Raw genomic sequence first — 15,000 nt, 5'->3', positions numbered from 1 at the left:
TGTATTGGAAGTCAGATGAAACATGTTGTTATCCATAACGTGTGCCTACATTGTACTTCCCACCTTCAGAAATGCCACTCAAAGAAGAGATCTCCACAGAATTCAATACACTTGGTCGAGGTTTAGGTTTAGAATTCTTGACACATCCACATTGTTACATGTAATCAATGTTCATTTCCCCTTTCATGTCTTGGCTATTTGCCTCTCCCCACATTCTGTCCACGCCAAGTCCCTTCCATACATCATTACCCACTGAACTGTATCACCATTCTCTTAGAATGAATTCCATGGACCTATTTTCAAACACATTCTAAAATCAAATTACATTATTCTTTAAAGACTGCAGCAACTCGTCTTATCACCTGCTGTCATAAATAGAACTGTGGACACATGTAATGATGTCTCACGGACACGTCTCCATAATTGTGGGCAGGAGACACATCTTAACGAAACATTCACTGGAAACCAGGCAACTGGACAGATATAAAGATCAGGCTCAATGAAACTAGAACCTAGGATTGATTGTGGGTCCATGTTAACTCTCTTTCCGGTGAGTATTTTAGTTGACTGTTGAATCCCAACATGTGACCTGGATAAGATCTATGCAAAGTTAGCGACAAGGAAAATCACTTTTGAAAGGAAGTTTTGAAGTCTTGTCTCTGGCCGAGCGGTTGATATGGTTGAGTTGTTGGGTGGCCGAGTTCCTGGCTGGTTGAGTTGGTATGTGGGTGACTGAGTGGTTGAGTAGTTGGATGGTTGAGTGAGTGGTTGGTTGAGTCAGTGTGTGTGTGGTTGAATGGTTAACTAGTTGGATGGTTGACTAAGTGATTGTTGGTTGAATGGTTGGTTGGGTGATTGACTGGTGTAAAATCAAGGTTGAACTGCTTTGAACCCATGAAAATACTTTTCAGGCATACCGAAAACAGCTGTATTGATCATGATTAAAACAACATGCAACAACTGTTCCTTCTGTGTGGCAGTGGATGACAAATAGTAGAAGGCCAGTGATATGTTTGGTAAATTTCGTCATTTATTTGCTCAGTCAAAATATACCTTCGACAGTGCCATTCACATATCTTTTAAACTGCAGTCAATTTGTAAGGACCCATGGAGACTTGGATCAGCAACCCAGCAACATAATTTGTGATGAGGCGATTAACGGACCAGGTGTTCAGGAGCGGCATGGAGCGATGCTCACAATGTCAGTCACTGGATTATCTGGTCCAGTCACATAGCATCTCTGACACATGGACAGTCGATGGATAGAGGTTAAATGTAATGTTCACTTCGCAGTTGCAACGTCACACTGTCCCTCTAACACATGGATAGTCGATGGATAGAGGTTAAATGTAATGTTCATTTCACAGTTGTAACGTCACACTGTCCGTCTTACACATGGATAGTCGGTGGATAGAGGTTAAATGTAATATTCACTTCACAGTTGCAACGTCACACTGTCCCTCTAACACATGGATAGTCGGTGGATAGAGGTTAAATGTAATGTTCACTTCACAGTTGCAACGTCACAATGTCCGACTTACACATGGATAGTCGGTGGATAGAGGTTAAATGTAATGTTCACTTCGCAGTTGCAACGTCACACTGTCCCTCTAACACATGGATAGTCGATGGATAGAGGTTAAATGTAATGTTCATTTCACAGTTGTAACGTCACACTGTCCGTCTTACACATGGATAGTCGGTGGATAGAGGTTAAATGTAATGTTCACTTCACAGTTGCAACGTCACAATGTCCGACTTACACATAGATAGTCGGTGGATAGAGGTTAAATGTAATATTCACATTCATTGCAACGCGACACTATCCCTCTTACACATCGATAGTTGCTGGATAGAGGTTAAGTCATACTGTCCCTTTATCATAGTCAAGTAATGTCTACACTGCGCCTAAATGGCTGCAAAAGTTGTATGTTCCCCAAGGGAGTTGAGATTGAAAAATACGATATGCCATTGAGATTGACATCCAATGATCAAGGGAAAAACAAAGTACCTTTGAGCAGCTGAGCTGGATATTGGCGCTATACAAAGATTAGTATGTTACTGAATCTTGAATCTTGAGGATACCCAGACCGAACCGGGTTTTACGGCTCCTAATAAACACAGCTCTGCACAACGTACTCCCATACCAAGATCACAGGGATACACGTGACCCTGATGGCCCTGTCATCCGTTCACCCTATAGCAAACGGTGATAAGGAACACAATTTCTGCTCCCGATCCCAATAATAGATACAAAACACTGCAAGATTGCACTTATAAACATGGAAACATTTTTTTCTGTGTAACTACTCGCAGACACACTTTGGGAACAGAGGAATGCCTTTGACAGGCTATTGAGAATAGCCGTTTAACAGGAAGTACTTGATCTCGTTTATTGGAAACGCGTTGATGTAGTACATGTAATTGGAAACGCGTTGATCGAGAAGTAGTAAATCATATCACACGGAACACAAATCTTGTACATTCATCTTCACACACACAGAAGTCTCAGTTACTGCTGGAGAAAGCAGTACTAGTACTACCCACATGGAATTAAACATTTTCTCCGGGCTGCTCGAAATGGCGAGAAAGTTTGTATTTACATAGACTAATCCAAGTAAATATGAATATCTATAACGATGCAAAATAATTCAAGGTACAAAGAACAGGCTTGGAATCCCACATGGAGGTAAAGGTGATTAGCACTGAAGCAAATGTCACATACGCGGAACTGTTCACAATGACAGAATATCAGTCCATCTTGAGAAACCCTAATATACAAATGGATTAATTTAGAAATATAAGTTATTTCACAAATAGTGTAGTAGCCCTAAGTACACATTATGCTTTGCATTCTAAGTTTAAGCTAAAGATGAGATACACCGATACCAGTAAGTGTGTCTTTATTGATTCAGCACTGCTTCACATACCTTTATCTAACCTCACACATAAATGTCGTTTTCCGACTGGCTGAGCGCTCTCCTATTATTTTCAATGTACTCCGCTTACAAACGAACAAGGGGCGGTAAGTTAGCCTAGTGGTTAAAGCGTACATATATTAATATACCACAATAAAAATTATTCTAACTTGTATACGGTACACGAAGTTCAAAGGGCATTCAAGTGATACTAACTAGCACTAAATATCACTTTTCCCCAGTCTCAAAGTATATTATAATTCCTCGGTTATAAAATAGATTACTCAGACACACAGTATACAAGATATACTCAGTCACACTGTACATTAGATATACTCAGTCATACAGTATATTAGATATACTCAGTCACACTGTACATTAGATAAACTCAGTCACACTGTACATTAGATATACCCAGTCACACTGTACATTAGATATACCCAGTCACACTGTACATTAGATATACCCAGTCACACTGTACATTAGATATACTCAGTCACACAGTACATTAGATATACTCAGTCACACAGTACATTAGATATACTCAGTCACACTGTACATTAGATATACTCAGCCATACAGTATATTAGATATACTCAGACACTGTACAATATATATACTCAGTCACACTGTACATAAGATATACTCAGTCATACGGTATATTAGATATACTCAGTCACACAGTACATTAGATATAATCAGTCACACTGTACATTAGATATACTCAACCATACAGTATATTAGATATACTCAGACACTGTACATTAGATATACTCAGTCACACTGTACTTAGATATACTCAGTCACACTGTACATTAGATATACTCAGACACACTGTATGTTAGATATACTGAGACACACTGTATATTAGATATACTCAGTCACACTGTACATTAGATGTACTCAGACACAGTATATTAGATAGATATAGTTACTCACACAGTATATTAGATATACTTAGTCACGCTATACATGAGATATACTCATTTACACTATACAGTCAGAAATACTCATTCACACTATATATTAGGTATACTCAGACACAAAGTACATTACATGTGATGATTTGTCAGCACCACTTCAGTCAATCTGCAGTCAGGAGGTCGTTGTAAATGTAGTTAATTGGAATACTTACAGATGCAATGATCACTTAAGAAAGAATCAAAGGTCTATACTGTGTTACTGAAACTGAATACCTTGATTTCACCTGAACGGTAATTACAAATATAAACACGACCACATCCATCTACACAAACACCGCGAGGTAACGAGACACCATCATCTGCAGTGAGTATGTTTCTGACAAACTGCCCTGACTCAGTAAGATGAACAACAGTGTGTTGAGTGAAGTCAGTAACCAGGATGTCACCAGTGCTGGTACTTGTGATACCATGTGGATATCCCAGTGTTGTGTGTCCTGTTGTAGGGTAAGTGAACACAACGTCCCTTTCAGCTGTCAGGCACAGGACACGCTTCGAACCGCCATCCGACACAAGGATGTTTCCTGTTCTTGTTGTACAAAGAAACCCAGGAGTATGTATGATTTCCTTTCCGCTACCTACAGCGTTCATCGACTTTATGACGTTTCCTCTCATGTCCAGAATATCCACACATCTATCAGAACCTGCTGCTAATGTTGATGGTGTCAGAGACGTTATACCCCAGTACTGTTTGCTGGTCGTGATTGTCGACAGCAGCATCAGGTCAGGGTTCACTTCAACTGTTACAATCTGCCTGTTATGCATCACAGTGACAGCCACCTGGTTGTGTTTCAGCCTTGATATACCCCACGGTCTACTTCCCAGTTGGAGCTTGCTGTGATGTCGCTGTTTGTTCTTGGTGTAGAAGGATTTCACACTCTTGTTGTTGCAGTCTGTTACAACCACTGTGTCTGTACCATTCACCGTCAACACTGTTACGTCAGCAGGGTATACATTAATCTGATCTCCTGCTACCTTAACGCTAATGGTGTCCTGTAACACAGGAGCAGCCTTCAGGTCCAGCACGTTACTGGTGTCTTGAGATACAGGTGTTGCCTCCAAGTTCACCATACCGTCATACTGGACATCTATCTCCCCCAGCTGTAGATCGTCCAGAGCTCTACTCAGCATGTCTTCGTTCTGTTTGAACATGATCCTGGCTATTCTCCTCCTCTTCTTCAAGTCTACGTCTCCGATAGCATCCACATCACCGGCCTCACATCCCTGATACATCTCATACACGTCCATGTCACACTCGGATTGTAGAATCTGGTCTATCAGCTCAGTCTGTTGTCGGTACATCTGTACTGATATTTCACTCGACTTTAGGTCGGCAGTCAGTTGTTCAAAGTGCTTTTCAGAAACTTCTTTCAGTTCATCTAGAAGTTTAATTTCCATGAGAGTTATCTTCCCTCTCGCGTTGCTACCAAAAGACTTGATGTCATGTTCCATTCTTGCATATCGTTCTTTTTCAGAAACGACGTTCACTTTAACAGCATCAACTTTTGCTTCCATTTGGATTTGCTTCTCCAAAATAGTTTCCTTCTTATTCAACAGCTGAGACTTTAATGCAGGTAATTCCGACTCCAGTGTGACGACTGACTCACATTTCCGGTGATAGATAACACAACAGGTGTGACAGGTGACTTTCTTGCAATCTTTGCACAGGAATTTGATGTTTTCATCCTTGTGCTCTTTACACTTGATGTTTCGTTTCCTGGGGATAATGGCCTCACTAGTCAGGGCAGTTGTATCGTGATGACGAGTGGATGAGATGCGACTGTGCACCCTAGCACATACATCACACAGGGCGTCATCGCATACCGAGCACCACACAGTCGCTGGAGTTGTCTCCCCTTCGCGATGACAGCACGTGCAGTTCTTTTTATCTGTACAAAAAAAACAAGGTTGAATGGAAAGCATTCAGCATCGTATCATCGAGTGTTTGTTCTCACGTCTAGCTATTTAAGGGCGGTAGGCTAGCCTTGTAGTCAAAGCGTTCGATCGTCACGCCGAAAAACCGGTTTCGATTTCCAAGATGGGCACAATGTGTGACACCTATTTCTGGTTTCCTCGCCGTGATATTGCTGTAATATTGCCAAAGGCGGCATAAAACCAAACTCACTCACTCTATCTGTATACATTATTGCACAATTTTTGGTGGTTTATGAATTGTTGTTACTAGTAATTTTAGTGTAAGCTATAGTTGGCATGAAATGCATGTGGACCCGTTTTTTTTGTAAATATCTCTTCATCCAATGACCCAATCGATCTCAAACTGGGCAAGTGGATGTTTTGTCAGACAACCTAATCACATTGTAAATCACCCATTTTATGCATTTGTATTAAAGAATCTGTCTATGTAACTGTCAACAAAATAAACAGCAGAACGCAGACTGCTTGCAGAGGGAGGGAGTCAATGACCTGTAACAGCGGCAGTGTTGAGTCATAAAGGTAAATGCACGTGCAGTTCATGATAATTACCTGTGCACTGCACAGTGATAGACCGTTTGGATCATTCACATTGACTACTTCTAGCTGTCACCATGCCCAGTTTGAGATCGATTGGATCATTGGATGAAGAGATATTTACAAAAAACCGGGTCCACATGCATTTCATGCCAAACTATACCTCACAACACGATATATAAAACAAAGATATCTGCAAGACTGACCTCAGATTTCGGGAACTTGAATGACTAGTTTGACATAATGAAAAATGAGGTATCACTTGAACCCTAAATACGCTACATTTTAACTTCAACCAAGATATTTGGAAAACAGCCATGCAGGACCAATACATTCATGAGTATTGTGGGGGTACAAATTGAAATTTGTATCAGTAAATAATGAATGTATTTGCAATTACATGTAGATTTAGATAAGTCATTTTCACATTGAGTAAGGGAGTGTGTTGCCTTCACAAAGGTTAAGAGTCGAAAATGGCACGGCTACAAACTTTATACGACGACCACAGACGAATATTTAACAGATTTTACACGTGTCTATCCTTCCTTTCTTTTGAGTGAGGTGCAAGACACATCCACTAGACCACCGTGCATTGCAGTACCAGTTTACCATTGATCCTTACCTTTACATCCAGGGCCAAATGAGTCTAGCAGTCCTTGGATGACAAAGCTCGGTTTGACGTCATCCGCCCACTCATCTATTGGTCTCTCGGTGGCACTCACTTTCGTCATCTTGCTGCAGACAGGACACAGCAGAGACTTGGCATTGATAGCTTGTGGTTTGGTTTTGGTGTAGTTGACGACACATTTCCGACAGAATGTGTGATAACAGACAAGGGTGCACGGATTGTCAAATACTTCTGTACATATGGTGCATGTGAAAAAATGTTCCTCCAGTTTCTGAGACGTCGCCATCTGCAAAATGAAGATGCATTAAATCTACAATGTTATTACGCATTGCATGCTGCCGGGACTATTTGCACTAGGCAATGTGGCCAAAGTAACGGTTACGTGTAATAGCATTTATATAAAATAAATGATATGTTGGTTGAAGTTATTTGGACCCTTTTTCATAACCCTTTGTTCATCTTCTAAAAATCAAATAAAACAGACAATCATAAATGAAATGTATTCATACGCGTGACCCCTGTTATGACGGCGTAATGCACTCGTTCTGTAAGTTGAATTCTGATATATTTGCTAGTGTTGGATGGATAATAAATGAATACTTAACGAATGAATAATGTATTATACGGGACACCATTTAGTATTCTCTCTCTATATATGTAAACGATAGTAAGTGTTCATTTCAAATTTTTGAACATACCAGCGCAACCACTGCCGACAAGCCTCACAGATGTATGTGCGTGCGTGCAAGTGTGTGTGTATGTGTTCTGAAGAAAGACTGAACATTCTAAGATCAAGGTCTTCTACAATCAATATTGTGTGTGCCCACTCTGGGAGACAACAACAGCCTGTTGGGGTGTCGTCTTGTGCATATACCCCAGGTCACTAATCAGTCAAAGTTAAGCAATGTTGTACACAGAGAGTCCTTGGATGGTTGACAGGTTTGTTTTCAGCTTGCGTGATCTCGGTACTTGGATGAAGTGACGAAAATGAAACACATTTGTTTCTGCCATTGTGTAAACTTGGTGTCCAAACAATCACGATGCTTCTGCCAACTACGTGGACGTCCAGATTTCGTTTGACGCAAAACGTGAATGAAGACGACAACACACCCGCCATTTACACCAAGAAGCAACAATGACTCGTGCACTTGGCACATAAAGCGCTGACTTCGATGTCAGCGCTCATTTGCATAACGAAAGTAGCTAGGCTGGTGTCAACTGTTTGCGCCAACAAACGCGCCTCCAGCTATGAATATTTACTGTCTAAATATATTATTAAATGTAGAAATGACAGCCCTAATAGTTTTCCATCTTGAGTCAATGTACCGTTATGTCCACAGACCGAGTCACCTGAGATTAGGCTGTACATATCGATATACCCGTACATAGTGAAAGTAGACCACGGAGCACAGAGGGAAGGACTCGAATTCTAAGACCATTATCACCGTATTTCTTCACACCTTGTCGTTTGATCACTGCGTAATTACGTCGCTATAAACGGCTACTGGTCAGCAACGACACACAACACGACGTAAATACACCCTCCGAGAAGACACGAGGGGTCAGGGCTCACGTGTCAAGTATACAACACGATAAAGCACATATACTTCTGTCATTGCCTACGTTCATTTATCTCTCAGTCATTTCCTCCCAATGTACGACTTTTGAAACTAATTTGACATATATTTTTGCTAGTCTGTCTCACAGTCCCTGAACCACATTATTTTGCCTACAGCCTAGCCTTCCCTGCAGTGCTAAAGCCCTAATTGAAGCAAGTCTAGATTTCCCCAGGTTCTGAATCTCTGGTCTCCCTTTTTAATTTATAATAGGTTTGTTTGTTACTATCAAAATTATATCTATTCAGAGTCTAAGCATTAGTCTATTTTTTTCCAAAATGTACACTTTGATACGTTTACTTTTAATGATATACTTTGTCTTTAGTTAGTCTTCTTATCAAAGCCTTTCGTATCACCAGAGTGCATGTACGTTTATTGTCGCCTATATAATGTACTGACAAAGATTGCATAACTCATATCGATAACGAAAGTAGGCTGTAAGAGATTGCCCAACAAATGCAGTCCCACTTGACACTATACACCCATACTGTCTCAAAACTGTATTATGTGTAGATATGATAGGCATAGTAATTAACTGACGTCAGTGCATCGGTAAGTCCACACACGAACTTGTGTGAGATGAGGGTAGTCGCTTCCCAGTACATAACGAAAGTAGAAACGTCAACACAGCTGTGGGAAGGCCACACACAGGAAACATAACACCATGGCTGAATTACCACACACAGGAAACATAGCACCATGGCTGAATTACATCACACAGGGAACATAGCACCATGGCTGAATTACCACACACAGAAAACATAACACCATGGCTGAATTACCAATCACAGGAAACATAACACCATGGCTGAATTACAACACACGGGAAGCATAACACCATGGTTGCATTACCTCACACAGGAAACATAACACCATGGGTGCATTACCAAACACAGGAAACATACAACTATTGCTGAATTACCACACGCAGGAAACATAACACCATGGTTGAATTAGCACACACAGGAAACAGACCACCATGGCTGAATTACCACACAGCAAACATCGCACCATGGCTGAATTACCACACTCAGGAAACAGACCACCAGGGCTGAATTACCACGCACAGGAAACATAGCACCATGGCTGAATTACCACACACAGGAAACATAACACCATTGCTAAAGTACCAAAAACAGGAAACATAACACCATGGTTGAATTACCACACACAGGAAACATAACACCATGGCTGAATTACCACACACAGGAAACATAACACCTTGGTTGAATTACCACACACAGGAAACTTAACACCATTCCTGAATTACAACACGCGAGAAACATAACACCATTGTGTGCATTACCTCACACAGGAAACATAACAGCGTATGGCTGAATTACCATGGCTGAATTACCACACACATAACACCATGGCTGAAGGAAACATAACACCATGCCTGAATTACCACAGGAAACATAACACCATGGCTGAACCACACATGGCTGAATTACCACACACAGTAAACATAGCACCATGGGTGCATTACCACACACAGGAAACATAACACCATGGCTGAATTACCACACACAGGAAACATAACACCCTGTCTGAATTACCACACACAGGAAACATAGCACCATGTCTGAATTACCACACACAGGAAACATAACACCATGGGTGCATTACCACACACAGGAAACATAACACCTTGGCTGAATTACCACATACAGGAAACATAACACCATGGCTGAATTACCACACACATTAAACTGACAACCATGGCTGAATTACTACACACAGGAAACATAACACCACGGGTGTATTACCACACACAGGAAACATAACACCGTGGGTGAATTACAACACACAGGAAACATAACACCATGGCTGAATTACCACACTCAGGAAACAGACCACCATTGCTGAATTACACACACGGGAAACATAGCACCATGGCTGAATTACCACACACAGGAAACATAACAACATGGCTGAAATAGTAGACAATTACCACCGTATTACTTCACACCTTGTCCATCAATCACAGAGTAACGAATTGACTATAACCCGACATTGGAAGATTTGTAGTGTAAGTGAAGTCTGGCAAATATCCCCAACACGCCCACTTACCTTCACGTGCTCGTTCCATACAGGTGATGTAGATAGAGATTGTACCACGTGACGAATATCTGCTGATTAGTGACAGGGGTCGGAGGCATCACGGGAATAACACGATAACGCACACACAGTTTCTTCGCACCTCTTTCATTCTGCGTGTCGTGTCTTTCGATTATAGGATCATACAAACTGATTTCAAAACATTCTCTGGCCGTCATGCCAGAGGTCGGGTTCGGAGCTCAACATGGTTACAATGTGCGAAGCTAATTTCTGCTGTGTACAGAAGTGATCTGTTTGTGGTGCCTGATATCTGTGTCTGCCTCTTTATCTTGTTGACGATTCAGTTGGTGGTGATCTATAGCCCGTTTATATATTGTAGTGTTGTCTATAGTTATATTTTTCATGATATCGTACTAGTTTTAAATTTTAGAGCTATGGTACACTAGTAGTTTTACTGTCCTTCGATTGCAGATTTTTATGTTCTAAATTTATTGATTTTATTGTTGATATAAATTATATTTTTCTCGTCACGAAATGGCTGAATTATTGCCGAACTTAGCTCACTCTTGTTGACGATCTGCAATATGACAGAGCGAAACGAATGTTTTAGTTGATATCTGCACTGATACAGGTCCAAGACTGGGTGAAACCCACACGTACGGGAATGGTGCTGAAATACCTCATAATTGGATACAGCAGAATCCTGGCATGCCCAAGGGATGCAACTCTGCGAATAGCGGTGCTTCACATGATTGGTCCACCCACGGCGAATCAAAACTTTTAACAAAGTGTGCAAGTGGAGAATGTCTTTGGGCAATTTGATTCTTTGTTGCCAACAAAAATGTTTCTTTTGTTTTTATTGTGTGTGTTTTTGTGTGTAATGGCAACTATGACAGTAATTTCACTGTCTGCCTTGAACCACAAATTTAAACCAACAAACACGGGGTTTCAGTCGACTATGTACTCTGCAGAGTTGTGTCCCATTGGCACACCAGATGCTAGAGATTGTGGGTTCGAATCTCACTTTTCCCCAGTTAAGTTTCTATATGTGTCAGTGCCATACATGTGTTCATGGGTTTCACAAAAACATAAATGTCAGAGATCTACATTACCTCGGGCTTTCCTGCAACTACGTCATAACTATAACTAGATTACTGTTGAAACAACCGTAACACCAAACCTCACTCACTCTCTGACCAAAATACATTGTACATGAACATGAAGGGAGGATTCAGAATTACTTTCTCAGATCAGATTTATATCATCAAATTGAAATATTAATCTTTTTTTCTTTCCCAAAGATGGTACGAGGAATAAATTCCTTTTGGAAATCGAGTTATTTGACATATTTTGTGTAATTTCTTTGCCTGAGAAAAACACCTTTTCTTTGAGATATATCCAAGACAGAAATACCTTTGTATTATCACATGTTGATTTACTTTGGTCATAGCTATCCATCATGAAAACTATCCCTGCCCGACGGCAACGTGATCATAAACCTTAGTAACACAAAATGGTCGAATGTACATATATTACACGCATCCATAATTGACACACGCCATGCATTCGCATGCTTAGCAGCCATTATCACAGCGCGTACATTCTACACACGGGACAACTTGCAAAGAATTCATATGTGAATAAAATGAGAATACAACGTTTGGTGTGAATACTTTACTGCCTAAACCAGTTTAGCTAAGCATAATGTTAACATTTTTAAAATGCTAATATTAATGACTGTTTAATAAACGTTTTTAGCCTAGAACAGTAGCTTAACTTCATCACTAATACTTTATAACCTGACAACTTTATAAACCATTTGTACAACCATATCTAAACTAACCTGGTGACAACTCTGGTTTGGCCTCACATATTCGGCACTCAGAACGCAATTACAACAACAAGACACCACGAGGTATCATCTTATTGAAACAGATGATCTAATCAGCCAATCAAAATCCTCAATATTATCACAAAGATTCCCACTAACATGAAATGCACGTGATATGCATATTCATCAACCTGTCCTACACAGACAACAGGTAAAGAGAATACCATGAATGATACTGTTACCCACTAAACTGTATAACACAATAAAAAGGAAATGTTTCCGTAAAACGTTTTTATTGACTTTTAAATAAACAAACTACAATGTAAAAATACGTGAAAACGTCACTGCTGCATTAAGGATCCACCAATACCTGGGCTTCTCATAGATCATACAGATTTTGTTATTTCAACGAAGCTGATTATGTTTTCTAAAGTATCAAACAGTACTTAAAAAGATTTGGGTGTATTAAGTGAAGATCGTAAGCTGCAGGGATGTAATAACCATTATCTCTGCTGACTGTCGGGTTGGGTCGTTTGATGTTGACTGTCTAGGTGAGTTTTCTTATCTTGCAGTGTGGCCGGTTGGCTTCCTGAATGGGGTTGGGTGTGTTCTGAAATAGCTGACTTGGAGTGTCTGGAGGGTTCAGGATTACTTTAGTAGATCAGATTTTGATAATTAACTATAATACTTACTTTGAATCGTTTTAAAATGTCCCTTCGATGGTCAAGTTATTTGATATATTTTGTCTATTTTCTATGACTGAGAAAAATATATTTCCATGATATATCCCAAACAGGAATGTTAATTTCCGCTGTATTCAAATTAACTTTGGTCAAAATTAGATCGTTAAAAATGTCTAAAGCACCCGAGTGTTAAATGTTGATTGTACATAACACGTCATCATTGCTAGTACATCTAACATCTTTGTTCATCATGCTTATCAACAAAGAACGTCATTCTTCATCATTCCATCAATCACACCACTCGGTAAATCCATCTCATCATGGACAGACACTGACGTTACCATGTGAGGTATTTTTGAAAGACGATGGATGACATTTGACGCATCTCACCAGTAAAAATACTAAAGTTGTACACATTGTGTGTTCCAAGAGGATCCACAGTGGAGATAACACGCGCCTTGACTTAACCTGCGATATCAACATAATTGTTTACACAAGTATTATTGATTAATCAATTCATTACCAAGGCAACAAACTATAATACAAATTAGAATCGAAAAATGTCTCAGATCATCACTGTGGAGTAACCACGGATCTATAATTCTACCACATACATCTGTTTGATACCAGTTATAACAATGATTTCTCACTGACAGGTGTGAAAGAAAGAAGGTTCGTTTGTTGTGCTGGAAAATATACCTTAGACTCACTACAATGATATATGCTAGGATACAGCTTCCATAATATCTTTGGTTTACGTATGTTTACTTCTACATTGTTACTAAACAGACACGTAAATCCTCTTGATATTTGCTTGTTGGGAGTCTCTTGATATCATTATTTCTACTTTTAGCAAAACCTTTGTGTTCGCTATACAATGGACTTCAGAAATGCCATTGTAGTCTTCTCGCAATGACATAAACAAAACGCAAAAAGCTAAAGAAACTTCGACAATACGACAGGCTGCGTTATGTGCCACACTCTGATGTTTTACGCTGCGTTTTATAATGCCAAAGGAGTCGTTGTGGGATTCTGTGTAAACAGTGTGTTAAAAAGCGAGTCATTCCAACACAGTTAGGAAACGACTGCAGTATCTTGTGTTGGCTATTTAGAACGCAACAGGGCATACTTCATCGTTGTTTACTGGAAACACGTTGATCTAAAAACAGAAATAGTTAATGATTGAGAAATAATATCTTCACATCAAACGCCTGTATTTTGAGTTTGTTTTTTACCGCCGCGCTATTTGATATTCCAGCTGGCGGCGGTCTGTAAATAATCCAATCTGGCCCAGATAATCCAGTGATCAAAAGCATGAACATAAATCTACGCAGTACGGATACGTTGGCATGCATCAACCAAGTCAGCGAGCCTGACCACCCGAACCCTTTAGTCGCCTCTTACGGGAAGCATGGAATGCCGTAGACCAATTCTTACCCAGATCGTCACTAGTGGAATCAGACATCAATCCTAAATTAAAGTAAAGGGGAGTAGCACATACGCGGAACTGATCATCATGGCAGAATAACAGTCTCAGATCAAAATTTATGAATGGACTAACTTAGAAATTCCAATAAATTCAGAGCATGGTGCAGTAGACAAGTCAAGTCAAAGTGTTTATTGTATTTAAGGCCTCTGGCCCACATACAAGGAGAATACATGATATACATAAAAGGATGAAAGGAATAAAGCTAATAAATGCTTAACAGTTCATTTCTTAAGATAAATCATGTTTTACATAGAAGGCAAGTTGGAGAATAACGTTTTCATTATTTGAGGATAAAATTGAAACAAAGGCAGTTTCGGGATATTTT

General features: G+C 39.9%; 1 protein-coding gene across 2 annotated transcripts in view; it reads right to left on the bottom strand.

The window, feature by feature from the left end:
- Window positions 1–3,766: 3,766 nt before the first annotated feature.
- LOC124282934 (E3 ubiquitin-protein ligase TRIM71-like) overlaps window positions 3,767–15,000 on the bottom strand; it is a 28,031-nt gene continuing 16,797 nt past the window's right edge. The window contains exons 1-3 of one of the 2 annotated variants that reach the window (XM_046718983.1): window positions 10,685–10,906; window positions 6,990–7,281; window positions 3,767–5,787 (exon numbers count right to left, since the gene is read on the bottom strand). In XM_046718983.1, the coding sequence (XP_046574939.1) occupies window positions 4,088–5,787; window positions 6,990–7,281 (1,992 nt within the window). In that variant the 5' untranslated portion in view covers window positions 10,685–10,906 and the 3' untranslated portion in view covers window positions 3,767–4,087. Of the gene's footprint in view, window positions 5,788–6,989; window positions 7,282–10,684; window positions 10,907–15,000 lie in introns of those variants that run through there. The other variant, XM_046718984.1, reaches the window with a different exon arrangement.

Source organism: Haliotis rubra, unplaced genomic scaffold (assembly GCF_003918875.1).
Source record: "Haliotis rubra isolate DU_JTF1 unplaced genomic scaffold, ASM391887v1 Scf307, whole genome shotgun sequence".
In the NCBI taxonomy this organism is placed as follows: domain Eukaryota; kingdom Metazoa; phylum Mollusca; class Gastropoda; order Lepetellida; family Haliotidae; genus Haliotis; species Haliotis rubra.
The sequence above is the reverse complement of the archived record's forward strand: the minus strand, read 5'-3'. Positions and strand labels throughout refer to the sequence as shown.